The sequence below is a fragment of the Equus przewalskii genome, unplaced genomic scaffold (genome assembly GCF_037783145.1).
Source record: "Equus przewalskii isolate Varuska unplaced genomic scaffold, EquPr2 ChrUn-6, whole genome shotgun sequence".
Classification (NCBI taxonomy): domain Eukaryota; kingdom Metazoa; phylum Chordata; class Mammalia; order Perissodactyla; family Equidae; genus Equus; species Equus przewalskii.
This window is the reverse complement of record NW_027228754.1, coordinates 847,074-869,722: the sequence shown is the minus strand read 5'-3', so window position 1 is coordinate 869,722 and position 22,649 is coordinate 847,074. Positions and strand designations below refer to the sequence as shown.

At 42.1% G+C, this 22,649-nt stretch overlaps 1 protein-coding gene across 7 annotated transcripts in view; it reads right to left on the bottom strand.

Annotated features, from left to right (window-relative positions):
* Positions 1 to 7,039: 7,039 nt before the first annotated feature.
* Positions 7,040 to 22,649, bottom strand: part of ATF6 (activating transcription factor 6) — a 200,976-nt gene continuing 185,366 nt past the window's right edge. For all 7 annotated transcript variants that reach the window (XM_070608318.1, XM_070608322.1, XM_070608324.1 and 4 more), the window contains exon 17: positions 7,040 to 9,824. In XM_070608318.1, the coding sequence (XP_070464419.1) occupies positions 9,616 to 9,824 (209 nt within the window). In that variant the 3' untranslated portion in view covers positions 7,040 to 9,615. The remainder of the gene's footprint in view (positions 9,825 to 22,649) is intronic.

The window sequence follows — 22,649 nt, the reverse complement described above, 5'->3', positions numbered from 1 at the left end:
CAGATTCCTAGTCCCTGCCCCTCAGCTGGGAGTGCGGCCACCCGGGGCAGCAGGAGGCCAGCGATGCACCAAGAGATGAGAGGCTGTGGAGGCTCAAGATGTAATCCCTGTGGACTTTCACAGAAAGAGTGACAAGAAGGAAATTCTTTCCTGGTATTTCCCGAAAGCCCCAGCGAGAGCAGCCACGGGAAGGTTCATCTCTGGTGGAAGTCTGATCTGCTCCCTCCTCCCTCCTCTCTGATAGGCATCTACATGGGTGGTTCTCAAGCTCCTATCAGAATCCTCTGGAGGGCTTGTTAAAGCACAGATTGTTGGGCCCAGCCTCGGAGTCTGACTCAGTAGGTCTGGGTCAGGGCCAGAGAAGTTGCATTTCTTCCAGTTCCATGGTGCTCCTGCTGCAGAATGGGGGCGGCACTTGCAGACCCACTGGGCCACAGCCTCTTTCCAGGTCCACTTCCAGTTTGCCACAGACTGAAATCGGAGGGAAAAGCAATAGGAAGAAAGAAACAAGGGAAGAGGAAAGCTAATATTTTCTTACCTGTTGAGAGAAGGAGGGCTCTGGTCTTGTGCATCCCTTGAAGTGCTTGCTCAGCACTGGGCACGGTGTGTCTCGTGTGGCACGTGCTCCATGAACATTTGCATATCATGATATAGGTAGTACGTGCAAACATAAGCGACAAATGCCAGGCTACCATATACACTCCTGGAAAGACAATGCTATCTGTGGCTTTCTAAATGCTCAATAATTCAAGTCAGCAAAAATACTGATTTAACCTAAAATGGCCAAGGTACCACATCCCAAGCACACTATGTCAAAGCACTACTGGGGACAAAATAGTGAATTAGACACTGATTGGGGTCCTGCCCTTCTGGCGCTTACTGTCCTAAAGGGATGACACATATTAACTGCAGAGGTGCTGAGAGTTAGGAAAGGCACAGGACAAGGTGCTGCTATGGGAACCAAAAAAGGAGACTCTGACTTTCTAAGAGCAGATTTTTCCTTCCTTGGACTGTTCATGCCCTGCTGCCTTGTAGCAGATTATAAATCTTGGGGAGATGAAGTTAGCCCCTGTGTTGCTGCTAGTTGTGCCGCTAGTTGGAATGTGCTTCTAGTGTGTTCACCTGAGTGGTGACCCATAGGGCCATTTCAAACAAGAGGTTAAATGTTTCAGCATCTTTCCTGCTCATACTGTTTAAATTAAGATGAATTTCCAGTTCCCTCCGGCCAAGGGTTTGATGGACACTGCTGGGCTCGTGGCGTGGGAGTTGCTGTAATTCCGTCTTCCTTGAGGCTGCCAGGCTGGAGGGGGCAATGTGTTGGTCTGATGTGAACAAGTTGCTTAGTAGAGGAGAATTCCAGCAACTCCAGGGAACCAGAGACAATGTGGTGAAATGCATCATTTTGTGTCCCAGGACCAGCAGCCAAGGGAGTGGGTGAGTTCTGCGGCCATGAGAAAGACACTGGCCAATGAACCTTCCATCCCAAAGCTCTCCTGAGAACAGCTTGTGTCTAACCAAACTTATTTTTCAAGCTGACCAGAAATCCTACCCTCTTCTGGAAATTATCTGTATTCTACTGTGGGAACAGAAGGGTGACCACATAGATCCATGGAAGAGACAGCATTCACATGTCTTTGAGGACAAGGATATTGTCTGGTTCATCTGTATAGTTTCCCACAGATCAGTGGTAGATGTCTGAGCTTGGTCCAACGCTTAGAATCTGTGGCAAAAGTTTAAATTCTGGGGCCACTACCTCTAGCCCACCGTCTATGCAGAAATGGAGCCCAAGAATCCAAGTTCCACTGGGTGCTCAGGCAATGTGGATGACCTCAGAGGCTCCAGATGTCAAGCGACACCTAAGAAATGAGAATCAGGGATGGCTTTTGAGTCTCTCCATTCTTCCTTTGTAACCAGCTGATGTTCGCAGAAATAGGGCTATGCCTATAAACAACTGGAGGTAATATTTTTTGGTTAGCTTCACAGGGTCCCCCATCTAAATGGGCATGGATTTGAGGAGTGACAGTGCTGCAAACAGTTAATCTTACAAGATGATCCATTTCTTAATATGGTACACTGCATCTATTTTAAAGATACATCTTTCACTTCTGGTCCCAAACATTTTGATTTTGGATCTGGAGGTTAGTGATCTCTTACATGAGCATCTCTCACCATCTCATAGTTCAGCGTCCACACTAGAAGTTGCTTCTGGAGTGAAAACTTTCTAAAGACAGTAGAACTTGTGATCAAAAGAGTAGGCAGTGGATACACTCTGGGGACGGGGTTGAATGTCACCCTTCGGCCTTGGACGTGAGCAGAGTGGGAGGGCTGTCCGAGCCTGGGCCTTCAATTATGAGAGCACCCAGCTTGTCTTCACCCGACTGAGTAACTCATCCAAGATGAGGACCAAGATGAGGATGAGGTCCAGAAGGAGAAGCAGGGCAGCAGCCTACTGTGGGCTCTGCATGCAACTAGCACTGAGTACACGCCTGCTAAGGGAATGAGTTATTCACAGAAAACCCACCAGCATTGTTGGACCTTGCCTCTTAGCTATCTTAGCTTTTCTGAACAGGCCTCCACACTCTGGTTGCCTGTGATGTGTGCTTGGTTTATTCCTCTCTGTGTATTTCATCCTTTATGTCTTTAAAGACCAAGTGGCAAGGTAGTGTAGTAGAAAGAATGTGGCTTTAAAATCAAGATAGATTTAATTTCAAATCCCAGCTCTAGTATGTGCTAGTTGTCTTGGACAAGTTCTTTAATCTCTTATATCCATTTATAAGAGATGCTGCTGTAAAGTTTAATTAATGCTTGTAAATGCTTAGCACAATGTGTGGCAAGGAAGGATTCTCTTCAGGCATTTGTACAGACCATACCAAATGAATCTGATGGAGTGAAATATGCTACAGATCTCCTATGGTAAGCAAAATATTGGAAGCGGTCTAAATTTCTAACAAAAGAACAGTTAGATAAATTGCAGAGTATATGATAGAAGAGCCCTCTCTTTACGGCACAATGTATTGTGTAATCCAAATGTCAGTTGTGGTTATCCTTTGAGAGCCAAAAATTGGCTTCAACTGTATCCCACATATGTGGGAAGTTCCAAAGGACAATCCCATGAGGATGTGGTGGTGGGCTCTGGTTATATTTCTCTATACACCTCTGTTGCTTCACTGACTCTTCAGTTTATGAATTATCTTGCTTTACTGTCTGCATGCACTTTCCTCACTAATTACAGCACACTGAATCCTGCTCCCTTCCTTTTACTCCCCCAAACAATGCTGATACAAAGCTCTGGGCACAAGGAAGAGGATTTACATTTTAGCACCAGTCTAGAACAGTGCTTTTCCCCTCCTGCCACCAGGGGGTCCTTTCATGAGCTTCCTCTCTGGAGGCTCCAGCATCCAGAGACTGTGCCATGTTGCTTGGCCCCCTTTTCTCTTTTCTGTTGCTCAGTGTCCCTACCCTTGATTGTCTGCTAACTTTCTCTGCAGAAGACGGAATTTGGGGTCTCACTTTCTAGACACATCTATCAAGGTATCTTCCGAAATAAGTGTAGTTTTGCCTCTAAGAGCACATTGGCGTTATTGTAATTTTGCATGTTTATCTATCTGGCTCCACAGGCTGACTCGGAGCTCTTTTAGGGCAGGAAGCTAAGCTGGATCTAAGCCTTGGGAGGTGGAACTATAGTGGTTAAGAATCCACGAGCTGGAGCTAAATTGCCTGGGTCCAAATACTGGTTCTACCACTTACCAGGTAGGTAACCATCTTAGGAAATGGGTTGTAGGGAGGACTGAAATAACATGACAGAGTTAACGAACTGAACGCAGAGTCTCAGGCACACACTGGGAGCTCGGCAAAAGCCTGCATTAATTACTCCTGGATGGATTCTTTGCTGTCAGTCTGCAGTAACTAGCTTCATGCATGGTGACATTTGTCGTTCCAAGCTGGGAAGAGGCCTTTGGTGAGACTGAGTAATCCAGTTTCCTGATGTCAAAGGATAAAGTATCAGTGTTCAGACAATCTTTTTTCCTTGATGAGATTGTGTTCAAATATCTGGACACAATAAAGGAAACTTTTACTTAACCAGGCTGGGGAGAAGAGTGGGACAGAGATCAGTAATTTTGTCTAAAGAGTAAGAGGCCACAGAACCGTCGTAGGCATCCCTTCTCACTACTGTCCACTTAAACTGAAGATTCACTTTGGGTCTTTTTTCTTTTTCTATATTCAGAACAAAACAAGAGAAGTTTAAAAATTCTTTATTTGAATTTTAGACAAAGAAGAAGTATTGTATTATAAAGACTTGCTTGAAAGCATGAAATAGTCTGTTGTCATTGTTTCTTTATGTATTGCAAACCAACGTAAACATTAAGGGAGAGAACGGTAGATCTTTCCTCCTCATCTTTAACCCATTCTTAATTTAGCATGGATACAATCTTAGAAAGAAAGTCCTGCTGAAATGGCATCTTTAACACTCTCTCCTTGGGTTCTAATGGCTCCGTGGGTGAAGCACTATGCTCTTAGCCTAACCATACTTGCCCACATGACAAGAACAAGAAACCAGTGTCTCTAAGGCCAGACGTGCATAGTCGTTTTCATCTAAAGCTCAATTTCCTCATCATCTCTTATCCAGATGACTGACCTGGAAATTAGGGCTCAGTGTGAGTTAAAATGGTTTCTGGTGTGGAAGTCAATTTGCTAATCTCTATCTGGGATTATCATGCTGGGGGACATGCCAAGCCTCCTGGTTTGTTTATTTAACTGATGGTCACCAAGTTCATTGGGGCAAGTGGCAAAACAGCGTGGTGTTTGTTGACCTTGGCAAATGATAAACTATGATTTATTTACTCCTTGGTTCCCCAATCTAATATAATTAAAAACCTTTGAATGTGCTAAATCTTTATTGCTTAAAGTTAGCAAGCCAGTATGTTGAGAATGGTGTCTACTATTTGACAGTGACTAGCCATGACATGATTCATACACAGAACTGAATTTCCTATCAAGAAACCTTTGTCATCCTTCTTTTCATAAATTCTGACAGATAACCTGGCAGAGAACAGACATTAGAACAAACTGCTGAAAGTTCTAGTCTTATCCAAAATAAACTTTAAGATTAGTCATTAAAAATCTAAGTTAACAGCATACACTCTGATTTCTTTTTCAGGTAGGAGAAAACTGCATTTCTTTTATGTGCATAGTTCCATTTGGACTCCAGCCAGATCTTTTTGGGTAGTCCAGGAATCTGTTTCCTAGAAAATTAAAAATCAACCACAACCCCTACGGGTAGCAGAAAACGGGAATTGCCCGTGCCCCATCCCCCAAATGTTATTAGGGGTAGGAATGAAAATTTCTCACATTTCGTTCTTTTTCTTTTAGGCTTTGTTCTTGTTTTGTTTTTGTTTTTGTTTTTTTTGGAGGAAGATTAGCCCTCAGCTAACTACTGCCAGTCCTCCTCTTTTTGCTGAGGAAGCCTGGCTCTGAGCTAACATCCGTGCCCATCTTCCTCTAGTTTATACGTGGGACCCCTACCACAGCATGGCTGCCAAGCAGTGCCATGTCCGCACCCGGGATTCAAACCAGCAAACCCTGGCCGCCGAGAAGCGAACGTGCGAACTTAACCGCTGCGCCACCAGGCCGGCGCCACTTTGTTCTTGTTTTTAAGGCAAAAGTTATCATTAGTATTCACATTAGCAACAAAGATCTTAATTTCTGTAAATTAAAATGACTCGAGACGGACAAAAATCACATCTTGGTAAAGAATGAGGGTCCATAGGTATTAACAAGCGTTTATCAGTTCTGGCAAAAAGCAATGTTATTTGAGAGGTTAATTTGTAAGAAATGGCCAGCAGGATGAAAGGTCTCATCTGAAGTTCAGTTCCTTCAAAGGAAGGAAGCCAGGCCGGCCCATTGGGATGCAGTGGAAAGAGGGCTTTCATGGGTGGGAAATTTCCACGAAGTCAGACTGAGAGGAAGTCTCGCTCTGGCTCTTCAGTAAAAGTGGTTACTTCTAATAGGTAGTTCAAAGTGGAAGTCACTTGAAACCTTGCAATGTATTTAGAAAGTCAAATACAAAGAGAAGTTTTTCCCTGTGATATTTTTCTGTCAACCTAAGCTTAGTAAAATGGCAAGAATCACAAAATAGTACAAAAGTCACCAAGAGCTTGAGATTTCTCCAGTTTTAATCATTCTAAATGCCACAGCAGCAGTATCTTGTCGGAGCCTCACTGCCTTGACTACTGGGGATCCACGCCCAGGAGGAACATTCAAGCCAGGAAGGTTTAATCAGGACGGTGTCTCTTTAAAAATGACAGAAAAATCAGTTTGAATCCCAAGTTCCTTGTCTGTTTCTAAGTGATGTTTATTCAGAACACTCAAGAATGACTCATATAACATTGCTGCTTTCAAATACCTCCGTGGCTACTTTTTGCTAACAAAAAAAAAGCCAAAGAAATGCCAGCATTGTGCTGCAGCTTGTAGTCATTTAACAAAAAAATTAGAAGATGCTCTGAGCTTTTATAATCATAGGGTTTTTTTTACTTGTGAACACACAAATACCCAATAATCTAAGGTCAAGTTTCTAAACTACAAGCATGGCAAGCAATACATTTGTCTCAAGACCGATCCTTTTACAAATCCTAACTTTAGAAGGAGGCCATTTACACTACATTCTAATGGAGCTGCGTCCCTGTTCTGCTGGCTGAGTTGCCCAAGGGCAAGAAGCCCCTGACATCTGACTCAATAGTTAGCACCAGGAAACATCCACTTCCATTAAGCCTAAAACTTGGGAATCGCAACCAGGCAGAAGAACTGTCTCCAGCAGTCTCCACCATCACTTCCCGAGACAGCAGTAATGGCGGCCCGAAGGGCACAGAGTCATCTAATAGCAGACTGGCCTCCTCCATGAGTTTATCTAATTTTCTCACAAGCTTGCAAAATCTCACTTAAAAATGTAATAAATTAAAATAATATATATATATATACACCCACACACATATCCCCCATAATTCCTGGCTGCAATCCCCAAAAGGCAATCTCACAAAAAAAATTAAGCCAAAACACCAGTTTATTTTATTTAAGCCAGCATAGCAACTTTCCATTTCCTGAAGGGCCTTCTGCTGCAGACAGACACTAAAAGTAAAAACTACTATTGTGCCCAGGGATTAAGAATAGCTTTGATAACAAGTAAAAAAGTCGAATACTTCTTCATACTTGTTAGTTGCCTCTCACTCATTTCCCGAACCCTTACCCTGAGGAGACTCCTGTTCCCTCATCTCAGAGAGATCAGTTCTGAACAGGTAACAACAAGAAGCGGAAGGGGCAGCGAGTGCACAGAGAAGGCTCGGCTTCCAGACGGCTTTGACGGTCACTTCACAGGCACTCTGAACGTTGTGACGGGGGCACCTGCCTGCTCTTCAGTCATGACTCCTTCCTCACTCGCCCACATTTCACCCGTCAGAGAGGCATGAAGGTCGGCTAACACAGCTGCAGCCTTCAGTCTGACACGTTGGTAAAATGAGCACAGGAAAAGCGGGGAATAGAGGGATCAAGGAAAATCAAGGTGCTAAAAATAAGTCCATGTGATGGTTTGTTCCTGTGGGATTCAGTGCAAAGGAGAGGAAGGAAGCACCATATATAATCACTCCATGCATAAAGTGTTTGTATCTACTGTTAGAACTACGACGCTCCAGTAGAAGATTAGCAGCTTGAGAAGGACCATGTCGCCACTGCCTACTAGCCCCGGTCACAGCCTCCTGCTGGGCTAATTCAAACAGCATGGGAAGGGGGCAGGGCCAGGAGAAGATGCTCCAGGAGAAGACTGCCCTGTAATCTAAAGGTCGTCTACACATTTGCCTTCCATTCTTTGGCCCCATTAGAAGTAAGATGGTCCCCAGGGAAAATGGTTCTTGCGTGAACATCACCCAGGATGGCCGAATCAGGGAGAGAGCTGCACTGACTGACAACAGTCTGTACAAGAGGTTAGAAAAGAGGAAGGCTAATTAATGCTGGCAGCTGCAGATTCCCAGGCAACAGAGCGTTAGAGCCCCCTGCGTCCCTCACAAAAGTTAAACTGATTTCCTAGGAAAGCATCTAACTAGCTTGGGCAGAGAGGCATCACTACCCAGAGTTAGAAGGGTCAGTGATTCTTTGAAATCATTTAGAAGCCATGCCTAATTTCACAGGCAGAAAACTACCCAGCTGCGTGTAATCCTTCAGGAGTTGAGATAATTTCTCTTTCCTTTTCTTGCAAGAAGGAAGACAGTGATATAGTGTGAAATGGAGTGGAAGAAATCTGACAGAGGCAAGTCAATTAGGGTAAGAAGCAGTGTTTGCAGAATGCGTTCTATTGAGAAACTGAACAGTTTCACAGGAGGGGCAGAAGGACTCACTTTAGAAACTGAAGGTAGAAACTGGAGAGAAGAAGGGAGTCAAAGTACAGGAAAAAGTAAGTGAATACAGTAGTGTTTTCTGTGTTTTTTTTACCATGGAAGGACAAAAGAGTTAATCCCTTCTCTGTTTTCTCACTGGACAAACTGAGAATTATTGCCATATTATGGGATGTATTCCCCCAGCAGAAATCCAAGCTTGCTTGTCTGCATAGTCTTAAGGAATAAATTCTTGTCAATTTTCAAGATAAAAAGCTCTTTTTGCTTAGTCTAAAGTTACCTACGTGTTCCTTAAGTGAATTTGGTATCATCATATTAATAGAAGGTGTGTAGTGGGTGGGGATTCACAATAAAAATGAAGCATTTGTCCTGTGCACCAGATTAGCAGAGAGAAGACATAAGTACGTGGGCTAATAGGCAGTGGCCTCGAGTCCTCAACATAAACGGCAGCTGTGGCTTTAATCCTAAGCTGCAGTTGCATTAAACTTCCAGGGCTTTACATATTTGTATTAATAGAGCTATCTCCTCTTTCAAAGCCCCATCACTGACCCTTCTCTTCTGTTTCAGTCTCTCAAATTTGCTACCCACCCCCTGACCTCCAACATAGTTATCCATGCGCAGTGTCAGGTGTGAACTGCAAATCCCAAGTAAAGATAAACTTTACCAAATGGGAATTTTCCCTTTACCTAAAGCTCCAAATTGTTTTGACTGTTTTGGGGATGTTTTTGGCCCTTCTGGTTTTGAAATTTGTTATCCAATAAGCACAATATCCACAATGGGTTTGCATTAAATTAATGAAAAATCTAATCAGTGGAAACGCCTGTGTGCTGTTAGCTGTAAATAAGAATCTCTTTACTGTCTCAATAAGTGAAATGGCAGAGAGGGGAAGAGGAGCTTATTTGAAAGAAGATGACTATTTAAACACAAAACAAATATAGAGGGAAAAGCAATTTAAAAAGGTACAGACAAAATCCACGCCAGGACACACTGGAAGATGCAGGGCTGCATTTACCAGTGGAGAAATGCTGTTCCCCTTACATCAGAATTCCAGTGCTTTCCAAGTAGATGGGCAGATGATGAAAAACAGAGCAGCTTCTTTTTCTCCCTTTCTATCCCTTGAACTCTGTTGTGAGGCAGTCCTCTGCTTGCCACCCAGAAGGCGGAAGGAAGCATTTCTCTCACCCATTCTCCAATTTGGCAGGTCCCACTCTTAGTTTTCCAACGTAGCCCCAGGGTACTATTGTAATGACTCAGGGATGGTGCTGACAACGTGGGCTGCCTCCGTGGCTGCTGGAGGAGAACCAAAGAAGGTGTTGGTTTGATTCCTCTGCTGATCTCGGAGGTAAGGAGGAACTGACGAGCTTTTGATGTGGAGGATCCTGGTGTCCATCACCTGACAGTCAATCTGCATCATCACTTCGTAATCCTGCCCATTGATCACATTCTCTGCAGGGAGGAATACACACAAGCAATAAATATTCAACAGAACGTGCAACACTGCCATAAGCTTCAATGGCAGAAAGACAGAAATGAGCTTTAAGGGTGTGAACTGTCAATACGCTTTCAAGGGTGCAGAGGGACTTCATCAGCCACTAGGCAGAGCTATAGTTGGGCTGGGGGCTGGGATGGCCTGTCCTCTCCTCAATTCTAGTTCTCAAATAATCTTCATTGGCTCAATAAGGGCTGAAGCCACTGTCAGAGTTAATATCGTAGAGTATTTGTCCACAGACATTATGTCTTGTATGCCTTCCATGCAGTATATCACCATGACGGGAACAACTGGAAGAGAAGGAGATTTTAGTGCAGGTCGGGGGAAGAGTACCTAAGCCCTCCCCTTCCCCTTCAACACTGGGAAGGAATAATTGTCAAAAGGACCAATATATCATGTAAATGGTCAGGAGACTTTTTTTGGCCAACACTGCTTGGCTCCTATTCATCAGTAATATTTCTAATTTCATTGAGAGATTCCCAGCTATGAATTTAAGGGTTTGCCTTAGGAGCATAAAGTACAGTGAAGACTGACAATTAGAGACATCTGACATCTCTGGCTTATTCCTAGAGATCACGATCACTTCCCTTCCACACTAAGGCAATCTTTAGTTCCAGAGTTCTTGATTCCAGATACAAAGAGACAGTACATTTCCAATTGGGATTAGACGGAGTGCCAGAGGACTTGCAGGTAAACTAGAGGCTATTGCAGAAGGGAACAGGAAAACCATAGAGAGCCATGCTTGACGTGTATGGGGTAACTTATTATGAGTTTAAAATACACAGACACATACTACACTCCATTCTTACTTCCTAAGAGGAGGAAAGCTCTTTATTTTAGGGAGAGGGGCAAATTATTTTCTGATTGGTAATTCTGGGGTGTCATTTCCAACTTGGAGTCAATGAAACTTGAGCATAAAACTGATGAGAGAAGTATAAATAGACAATACTTTTCAAACCCAGCTGGACATTCAGAGCAACACAGTGAGAAGATGTGTGAACTTGGAAGAATGCTGGGTAGTCAACGTGGCATCTCAGTTTGCATTTTCATCTGCGGATCTGGAGCTGGGTGTGGGGACCGGGAAGAGTGACTGCTGGCAGAGGCCTAGTCCTGTGCTGCTTTTTTGTGAAGATGATACAGAGCCAACCAGTGATTTTTAAAATTAAACACTTGGCTTCTCCAGGACAAAGAATTGAACTTAAAAGTAGAATTCTTTCTATTCCTTTTTTTTTCTTTTTACTTCAACACTGTGCATGCCAAGTGTTATAAATCTAGAGGAAGAAAATCCAAAGTTTGACATCTGATCTTCAGATTCCATTGATATGTTTGGGCAAACTGAGACATGGATTGTCACTTATGAAGCTGGGAAAGACTTATAGAGATCATCTAACCCAGGATGTCTTAAATTAGGGTCTAATGCACAGACTTCAGGGGGTCCATAAGTTCCCTAAAATTGCATGCAAAGTTTTATTTGTGTGTGCGTTTTTCTGCAGAGGGGCTCCATCAGATTTTCACTGGGGTCTAAACCCCCCCAAAATTAAAACTATTATATCTAATAATCTATCAACTTTAAGAGGCTTAAGCAGATGATATATTCTATTTTAAAGCCAATGAAAGACATCATTCCTCCACTTCCAGTGGTTGGTTATCTGTTGCAATTTTTAAAATAGTATCCATTGATGATGAATTTTTTATTCCAAGTCTTACAGATCTCTTCCATTACAGTGGAAGCTAATTTTCTTCTTTCTCATACTTACTAGAAGAACAGCTGGTTTCTGCTGTGTATTGACTAATCCTACCTATTCTTTAAGACCATCGCCATGGAAACTTAACTCCAATTTTACAAGTCCTGCCACTTAGCAACGGCTATCAAATCATTTGCTTATCTTTAGAGAATTAAATCTGAATGCCTGTAAGTTAGCCATTGTTTCCCATCAAAGTGTTTTCTTTCCCAAAAAGTAGGAGATGGAAGAAAGACAACCTACTAATGTATTTGGAGTCATTCCATTCATAACACGTGACTGGGTTCAGATTTCAAGGTGCCACACCAATTATTTCCTTTTGGAACCACACTTCCTTCCCATTTTAGAAAAACTGAAAGATTGTGGAGTATGCGTATGTGCACGCGCACACTGGGACATAGACGACCAAATAATGGAAAACATATGTATTAGAGACATGTAATACACATTACTAATTTTTACTGCTTTCCTGGATTAACTTGGAATCCAGATGACAGTTTAAGATCAAGACTAGCTTTTCTTACATAGCCCAAACCACCTGCAGAAGTCATTAGAGTCCATGTGCCTGCTATGGGTCAAGCTGATAGCTGGAGTTCCTTAATACCTTAAATATCAAGAAGAGATGAAAAACCTGGGGACATAAGCTTAGATGCTTTGAGGGAAAATTAAAGCTGAGACCTGATTCCAAAACCAGGGAGTCCCCAGCCGTGGCTGAAACGACATTGTTATCTTAAGCCCAACCAGAATGAGACTCAGGTCAGGCACACTCTACATGCCTTTAAAATGGGTTCTCTCCTTCTCTCCTTTCTGAAGGTAACAATTTCTGGGCCAAGGAAATTATCAGCATTACTAGAGGAAGACTCTGCCAGATAGGATGTGAAAGGCTTCAACTGAATTCAGGAAGCCCCCTCTGAAGGACAAGCTGGATACTTCAGGATTTCAAGTGACATGCCAGTAGGGGTCCCAAGTTACCCGACACCTCTAAAAAACAATTAAAGCGGCTACAGCAATATTCTTTAGTCTGCTCTGTGGGATCTTCTAGAAGAGTTCTCTGGGTGTTTCAGTACTAACTCCCTTGGACAGTTAGTGAGGCGGTCGCAGCAGTACTGATGAGGTTCTAAGTGTTTCATTTAAAGGACAGACTGGGAAACAGCTGAGGATAACTCGTGATCTCTACTGGGCTGTCGCGCATCTGTTCACGCAGAACGCTTCCAGGAGCAGCATAGAGGCTCCGGACTCCTCTCGACTGGCAAAGGAAGCTCCTATTATCCTTTACTTTAAGGCTTTGAGCACGGTTAATCGGGCTGCACTCCTGATTTCTATTTACTCCTCAATTAGGTCTGCGCTGCTCCTTCACTGAAACCAATTAATATTAATTTCATTATAAAGTCCGTCTCCTATGTGCAGTATCGTGTGTTCGAATGGAAAGGACAACACTTTGAATTGTTGCCTATAATGTGCACCTCAGTGTGAATAAAAAATACCAGAGAGCAGGTTCTAACTGGAGAGATGAGAACCTGAAGACTCTGGTTGCTCAGGGAGGACAAGAGGAAGGGCCCCTGAAGGAAAGCACAGGCAGGACGTGAGAGGCTGAGGACGGACTGCACACTTTCAGGAAGGGCCAGGTCTGTGTGGTTAACGTGCGCGCTCTAGGAAAAAGAGAAAACATTACAGCTCACGGGTTTTCTGACAAGAGGAACATGGTGAACATCGGATTAGGGAGGTGTGAGAGCCGAGTTATGTGAAAAGACTGCTAAACTATTTTTGTGAACTTAATGAAAAAAGACCGTGACTATTTGGGAGAACTAGAACCAAAAGGAACAGAATGGAGAGAAAACGTTAAAGGCTCACTCTCCCTCTTTTATCAGCAAACATTTGGGTGTCGCACGAGTGATATAAATACTCTTATGTTCTGGGCCTTCTGAAGTAACAGAATGAGAGGAAACACTGATCTGAGTTGGGAAAAAGGTATAAAATACCAATACTTCAAATTCAAAATTAATCAGGCAAACAAAAAGAAAAAGAGATGAGTGGTTTCAAACACAAGCACTAAAATGGGATTCTGAATGCTTAGGAGGGCTGAGGAAGCAAGAAAAAGTGCCTGGACACTGGAGGCGGAAAAACTCTAGGCAATGTGGAATTCTGACCATCCCGTAAACACACAATAACTGAATTAAGAACGGCCTGCCAAGAGGCTGTTAGCTAGGAGACAACTAACACACACACCAGAACCTTGACCATATCAGAATGAAATATCCAAAAATGTTTCAAAAGTCACAAGTTTAATTTTAAAAAGTGACAACACTTCACTAGTACTTTGCAAAGAAGTATATACAATAAAACAGACTTCTATTCAGAATCAGACGCTAATCCTAACAAGAGATAGTTTGCTCTGTGTAAGCTAGGCGATAGGTGGTGACAGGCTGTCAGTATCTGTGCCTGAATCCAGTGGGATGTGGGGGGTGTGTGGGGGAGGCATGGAAGGTTGATAAAAATCCGCCCATTCATGGATCACAAGGGATACCTTCAACCAAAACAAACAAATGGAAAAATAAGGAAAGAAACCAAAAAGGGTAAGAAAGGGAAGACAAAGTTGTAGAAGGGAAAGTAAGGTGGAAATACAATGAACAATGAAGTGGTAAAATGTCACCTTGGGACAGTGCCTTTCAAGAACTTCTATACAACCTGACTCCACTATGCCTAGTCAATCTTCTCTCCAACTTTCAACCTGAGTCCTGGTTTGACCATCCCAACACACCATGCATTGTATCTCTGCTGGCATGTTTTCCTCGCTTAGAAAAAAAGCCCTTTCTGCTCTTCTCTACCTAGTCAAATTCTCTGTCCAGTCAAATTCTACTAATCTTTTAAGGCCCATTTCAAGTCTCACTTTAAGAAACCTCCCATGGGAAGTCAAATATTCATCTTTTTCTTTAGAATCAATATATAAATGTTCCATTTTATTGAATAATGTTAAAACACTTAAAGAAAAGAGGTTTGGCTCCTTTGAGAAACGCCTGGCGTTTCTGAAGCGGGGCGGGGGGGTACACAGGGCGGTGGAGAGAACTAGAACCTCTCCCTCATCAGCTGGGAAGAACACTGGGTGAATAAGTGACAGTCACACTGCAGATGGAAACAGTACGTGCCTCCAACTTGAAGAATCTCTCCAGAGACATAAGGGAGAACATGTGCAAGAGCAAAGGGCTCCTAGCAACCACCAGGTCTGCCTGCCCTTTGCCAGAAGAAATCAAAACAGAGTTTCTCTGATGGGAGAGACTTTGGGATGGGAGTGTCCCAAAGCCAGGGAGGGATATCCTATGTTTAACTGTAAGATAAACCAGAATTTGTTAAATGTTATGGACACTGAGCAATGGGGAGTTAGACAAGAAAGAGCTTATCTGGAAGATCCATAATAATTTCACAAAAAAAAGTGTGTGGGCCTAGAAGGATGTATATAAAAATCACAGACCCTTAAGGGGCACTTGTAGTGGTCATGATGATTAAGGAAACTTCTAGAATTTAGTGAGCGGGGCCCAGGATGCTGGACATTCTGTATGCACAGGGCCAGCCCCATGCAACAACTGTCCCATATCTCATACAATATTCCTGCAGGTAAAAAACCCCTGATTAATACTAGATTAGTCTAGATATAACCTCTGTTTTACATTTAAATATAAAGTACTTTTACATGAGGTTTAATATATATACTAAATTTCCAGGAATAAAACTACAGAATAATTTATTTTACTTATTTAATAAACACATAGCGCTTCTGTATGGTGGACATTGTTCATCTGATTCTCATAACAACCTAAGTCGGGTATTATCCCTCATTTTACAGATGAGAGAACTGGAGTGTAGAGGCATCATGAGACTAGCCACTCATCTGGCAAATGGCAGAGCAGGAAGTTCAAACCTAGGCAGTCTGGCTTCAGAATACATTCTTATAACCACTCCCCTATGCTGGGAATGTTTTTTTCTGAATTCAACCAAGAATTGTTCATCATTTCAAAAAATCACATCACCTATGGCCAAGACACTCTTGGTACTTGAGTCACCATCAGAACCCTCTAGTATCAATTTGCATTTGTGGCTGGTGCACTCACAGTGATAGTACGTATCAGTGCAAGCACCTGACGTGTTCCTTCTGTCTTCTAATGCAATAGAAACATTGTAATATATAATGCCTGACTATTAAATACACTCACTCATTCAACAAATATTTATTGAATTCCTACCACGTGCCAGGCACTGAAGATACAGCAGTAAACAAAACAGAAAAAAAATCCCTGTTCTCATAGAGCTTAATTCTTATAAAAGGAGACAGTGAGAGAATGCAGACAGAAAATAAATCGGTAAAATAGATAGAATGTTAAATAAGTGCTCTGGAGAAAAATAACACACAGAAGGTGGTTAGGGAGTAAGTGTGGGTGGGGTGGGGAGGCGCCTGCAGTTTTAGATGCCGTGCCCAGGGGAGGCCTCTCCAGGAAGGTGACCTCTGAGTAAAGACTTCAGGAGGCGAGGGGGAAGCCATGCAGCTGGTGAGGGGAGAGCTGAGCGCACAGATATCATAGATTCCAGGAGGACATTTTAGTGGAGAGGATTGGCAAGCGGCAGGAAGTAGGGGTGAGGACCGATTGGCAGGAGAAAACAGGCTAAACTGTAACATGGGAGTTATGTGCAGACAAGAGACAGATGGAGCCCTGGATCAAGCGTATCACTCTTGGGGAAGAACGATGGGAACGTGCGTGTTAAGAGGGATGGGTGTGAAGGAAAAGGGAAGATTTGTGGCTTCACCGAGAGCACTTTCAACTGAGAAACCAAACTCTGCTTGTAACATTCAGTCATTCATTCAATGGTTACCTGAGCACTGATTACATGCCAGGCACTGTTAAGACTCTCCTAAGCATTTAGATCCAATTTCCTGTATCCAAATTAGACAGAGAGAGAGTTTTCCAAAGGAAAATGGAGACCATATGACGGGTCAGAAAACTGTCAGTCAACATTTACTGAGTACCTTAAACTGTGAGGAGTTACAGAAGGAAATGAAGCTCCTTCCCTTACTCACCTTACTGGAGTGTTCCGAAAGCAGCAGAATTACATTTAAAATATTGGTAGAACATCCAACAAGTACATTTCCTCAGAAAGGCCCTTTCTTACTACTTCTTAATACCAAATTCAAGTGGCATCCCCAAATCACATCAGTTCTTTTCCTTCATAACACTTGTCACAATGTGTAATTAAACACTGGCTTATTCCACTTGTTTAATGATACGTCTCCCCCACTAGACCGGCGACTCCATAAAGTCAAGCAGTGTGTCTGTCTCACTCATCACCACATACTCAGAGTAGCACAGTCCCTGACACCCAGCAGACAATGAAAAACAGAGAACACGACCTCAGTGTTCTCTGAGGCTAGTCATGTCATCAGGTAATTCTTTGCTTTCTAAAATTTCCACCATTTTTGGCCCTAACTTGAGAACAAGTGCCATCCCGGAATAGCTCTAGAAATGGTAGTAGCAGCAAAGGATTTCTAAAACATCCTCAAATACAAAAATAACCCTGTTAAGACTCTGTCTCTGAAACATAGCCCAAGTCACTTCTCTTCAACCTCGAGTTTATATTTTGAATTCATAACCATCAACAACAACTCTTTTAAAGGTGACTAGATAAAATGTATCCCCCAGGGAAATTTAGGGGCCTATGCTACAGAGGTCTAAGCTATATGGTCAACTTCCTGCTTTTTCTCAAGTTCAGCTCCTCTAGGGCTTTTGACAGTCTCCGAGGATGATTTCAGAAAATCTGGATAGTTTCATAGTTGTTCAAACACTAACGGTATCAGATTTGCTTTTCTCTGGACCTGCCTACTCTTTCCCTTAGAATACCGCCCACAGATGTGGGTGGTTCTTTTCATTAGATCATAGAAAAGAGTTACATTTTGTTGATCTCAAACAGCTCCTGAAAGATCATTAAAAAGGATATGACTAACAAAATTTTTACTCATTTCTTCAAATTGAGTTTCTAGACCACCAAACTGACATCTGGTTATATAATTTAAATTAGTGCTCAAAAACTGATAACAAGTGAACTTCAGGTATGCATAGCAACAAAGGGATTCATGAGAAGACTGGGTTTGGGTTAAAATTCATTCTGAAAACTGAGTGAACTAGACCTTGGACCTGGTTTGCTGCCCTAAGACACAGTTTGGAGTTTTAGCCTGGGGTCTGGGGTCCAACTCTAGGAATGGCCAATAACTCTCTTGCTTCTAATAATTAAATCACTGGCACCAAGCACTAGAAAACTGTTTTACAGTGTCAGTGTCACAATCTGAAATTGGAGACCCATGAAAATTGAACCAATGTTCAGAAGCACGTCCCTATAAAATCCAGAACCCATGGAATAACTACCCTACAGGCAGATTAAGGCCCAAACCTCTGCAATTACTACTATTATGTCAAAGAGCACTCTCTCCTCTGAAACACTGTGGCTCTTTAATTGTATTTAAAATCAATGTATGGGAATTATACATTCTTCTCAAGGCATCAAAATGGCCTTCTCTGCAATATTTCTGCCCATTGTGTTGGGGAGGCTGAGCTTCTAAAAGGAATCACTGAATCATAATTTCAGAGCATGAAGGAACCTTAAAAAGACAAGGCCTGATATCACCGAAGTACACTCAGCCTATTGAAAAGCCTAGCATAACTTTTGTTCATAAAATGGAATCTTAAAATATTTTGGGGATGGTAGTCACACAATACCAGGTGTATTCAGAAAAACTAATTCAAATGCTGGAAACAACTGCCAACAGGTTAAAATGAATGAGATTTAACATGATACTGCAATTTTAGACTAAAAACCAATAAACTGAGTTTTCTTATATCCACAGAAAGTGATTTGTATAACACTAAAGGCTACTGTTCCACACATTTTTTTTAGTAGGAAGTGTCTCTCCTCTCCCACATCTGCTCAGGCATAAAGACTGCTGCAGGCAGAGGAACACGTTAGGGGCTCTGCAAAGTTGTGAGGCTGCTCAGACACATCTGTCTGCTCCTGAAGCTCAATTCGACTCAGACAAACTCGCCGGAAGATGCCCACTAGAATGTCAGCTCCCTGAGGGCAGGCATTTTTATCTGTTTGTTCACTGCTGAATCCTCAGTATTTGGCACACAGATGCACTCAATAAACATTTTTTGAATAAATGAATGTATGAGGCCTTGGTTGTGTAGAAATGGCCCCACTGGATGCTGACTTGAGGAAGGTTGGAAGTATTCTTCTCCATTATACTCAGGGAACTGAGCTAAGCAAGAATTAGAGTAAGGCAGCTGCCACAGGAGAGACAGGTTGTCCTAGTGACTAAGTTTTTAACTAGAGGATTCCTTCCCCCTCAAAGAAGGGGCAGAAGCGGAGGTAGGAGGCGGATGGAGACTAGGCTCACAGGTCAACGTCCAGAACATTATTTGCCATTCTGGGTCTCACTTTCTCTACTGAAATGTCAGCACTTCTCAGTCTGCATTAAACTTGGCTGCTTTTCAATCACATAACGTCCACAAAAGCCAAGACATTTGCGACTATCCATGTGTTTACTTCCCTCAGTTACTTACAGTTGATAGCTCTGTAGGCTTACGTAAGTGAAAGCAAGGAAACAGGTCTTCATAAAGGTGTCTGGATTTATAAATAGTTTTACTGCTCTCTTTAAGCTTTGCAACATGCAGCCCTGCTTGCAAGTTTCATTAACAATAGGTAAACCCAAAATATACGTTGAGAATCTGAGATTGCTAATTCAACCTCATCCTTAGCTAATCATGGAATCATGGAAAACAACCATGGAAAAGACATAACTGATCTTTGCCTTATTTAGACATTCCTATAAATGACTGAAGTTCACTTTGGTATTTTCAATGTTCACTTCACTCTTGCAGATGAAGTAATCAGAAAACATTTATTCTGGAAAAGATGGAAGGAAGGATTTTCCCATTTGCCACTACTAGAAATCAATCTAGAAAAGTTGTCTAACAAAGAACTAAGGAAGGATCCCTATATCATTTAGAGAAAAAGTACTGGAGAATACACGATTGAATAGCTAGAGAGGTTGCTACCAAGTACAATGAAGGCACTGCTCTGCTGTGAACTGATATCTCAAACCAAAAAAAAATTAGGAACATACTGGCTACTACCCTTCTCTCAGATTCTCCAAAAAAACGACTTACTCACTGTGGAATATTTATGATTTCCATAACAGAAAATAATTTAGAATATATTACTCTACACATTTTGTAATTTTTCCATTCTGTGAATTCTGATACACTACCACATAAGTCTACAAATAGCACTGCGTATAAATCTTACAACAAATGCTTTTCCCAAGAATTTGTCATGACTTTTGAATTATTCTAAAGTGGGATACAGACAAGTCATTTCTTGCTATGGTTATACTATTATTCTCTGAGCCATAAAAAGCCATTTCTCTTTTTAGCAGGGAAGCCATTTTTCTCTCAGTCCTATTTCAGTTTCTTCCAGAAAGAGGAAGTGGTCATAGCTACAAAGCTACTGAGTAGATCCTGGTACTACAGCTCTGTAGGCAAGAAGTCAAATGGTATTTTGGAAAATTTTAAAGTGAATTAAAAAAAAAAGCTCTGATCAATAAATGTCATGTGAGAACAGCAAGCGAAGGATAAAACCCAGGGATGAAGTCCAGGGGAGAGAAGTCTCTCGCTTGCATCTGTTTTACCAACTAAACTCACAAAAGCGAAGAGGTTGTTTGTTTGTTTTTAAGATAAGACCTGCCACATTGAAAACGATAAATACTGAAAGAAAAATGGGCATAACTGAGCAAATGTCACATTCCAGCGTTCCATTCAGCTGTGAAGATGACAAACACTGCTGAAAACCAAAAACTAAGCCCACGCCATCCCCCAGGCCCCTGTGGAATGCATGCGACACATGCTCTGAGAATAGCTTCAAGACCCAATTCCCAGAGAGTCCTGGTTTCAACTATGATACTGAAACCATAAAGAGATTTTTTATCAAGGATGTCATTTGGATTTTGTGAACTCCAGAGAATTTCTCATGCTCTCTCACGGAACAATTCCTAATAGGTGTCACTGACACAGCAAAAACAATCTTTTCAGAAGATCCATAGTTGTCTCACAGGAGTGTCACCACCAGGGATAAAATGAAGGAGGTTCTTCCCAACATTCTCTCCTGTTTGTTAAAGACTCTGCAGGTTTGAAGTCAGGCACCCTGCAGCATCACAGGAAATGTGCTCATAGAGGCAAGAGGCTGCTAGCTTGGTGGACCCAGGGTGGTATTAGGGCAGGGACTGCTTTCAGCCGAGATGTCTAAGCAAATTCCCAATTCGATCTGATCAGTCACAGAACTAGCATGTATTCTTCTCTGAATGATTACATAACACTGTTTCTATCTTTAAGTAGTTTACAATCAAGTTGGCAGACTAAATAGACAGGGAAGGAAAACACTGACAACACTTCAGAGGAGGGGATATGAAAAACTACAGGAAAATATAATAGTATGTCTATATGCAAGAGAAATTAACAAACTATAAACTCATTATTAGGATCCCATTTGTAGTTCTGTTTGAAGGATAATTATAATTTCTCTCAGTGAAAAGTCATTCAAGAAGAAATACAGTAGAGATGGAGTGGTGTTTCGGAAATTAAAAGACTTATTTGTGAAATCCAAAGACTAGCTGGTTCAGCAACAGGATTCATGGCTACGATAAATTAAGACAACTTCAGTTCAAGCAAAGAAATTAATAGAGCTGCCTTTAACCAAGTGCAGATACAGAAGTGCTCAAGGATAAGCAGAAAGAAGAGATTAATTCCTTCTGAAGCAAATGGAAACCGAGGAAGAGAAAGGCGACTGAGAATGCTGCCATTTTGTTTTATTTTGTTTTCAAATAAAAGTTTTGGTTCAACTACCAATCCCAAATCCTGTAATTAACTTGCCATTCTTACTTTCTCAAACTTGTTCTATTTCGCCCTGGTTTGCAGGTTCACTTTGTCATAAACCATTGTGCAGTGGTATAATAGGAGTGGGAATCACAAACCTCACTCAAGTTGTGCATTTAATAACTAATATTTATGAAGGAGCTTGGAAAGCTGCCTCCTGCTCACAAGGATATGTACACCACCTCCAAATAAATGTATTTTACTCTCTACAGAAGGAATTTTTACCAAAGAAATCGGCTAAGACAGAATGCAAAACATTGCATTTAACCTTCTTTGCCAAGACTGCTGTGGAGTTGGACAGCCAGCAGCCTGACTTACTGGTGCACTTCTTTTTAGGCCTGACAACCCGTGTGCACGTCCTTAATTCAGAATGGCAACGAGTGCGGGGCCATGTTGCAGACATAATTCCTCTCCTGACCCATGTGTCACTGTACTGTTCCTGATTTAGTTCCCTGGCCTTAAGTGGCCTTGCCTTCTGGTTTGTTTGTCCCTTGGATAACTGCGGAAGCAGCGGTTAGTCCTTGTGCAGCAGAGGCTGCACGAGAGGATCGCCTTGCCTGCTGATCCTGCAATGTAACACTGAGATGAAAAGCCGACATTTTGCATAAACGCAGAGGAAAGAATCAACAGGTGTGCAGAGATAATCAGTGATAAAAGGGGAGTTGCAGGAATATGCATGCGTAGCTCATCTCCAGAACAAACTCTGCACATCGTGTATGCACAGAATTGAGCAAACTAAAAAGAAAACTGGGCACTTCACCTATTTTTGTGATAGAGTCAAGGTAAGTCAGAGCTGTGTGGGGCTTTTAAATGACGTAACCCCTCATTTCAGAAGTTCAGAATCAGAGGCCCAGAAACACCTAGGTTTATGTGTTCTCTAACCTAGTGGCATTCCTGCTGCATGGAGGCAGTCCAAAGAAAGGCTGCTCTACAGCCCCTGTGACACAGTAATTGATGAAATAACTGTTTTAAAAGTGAAAATTACATAGGAAGCCTTCATAATTAACTGAGTTTTCTTTTATGACGCTACTTATAACTTCTTCTGGATCTTGGCCTAGTTAGGCTCCCAACTGAG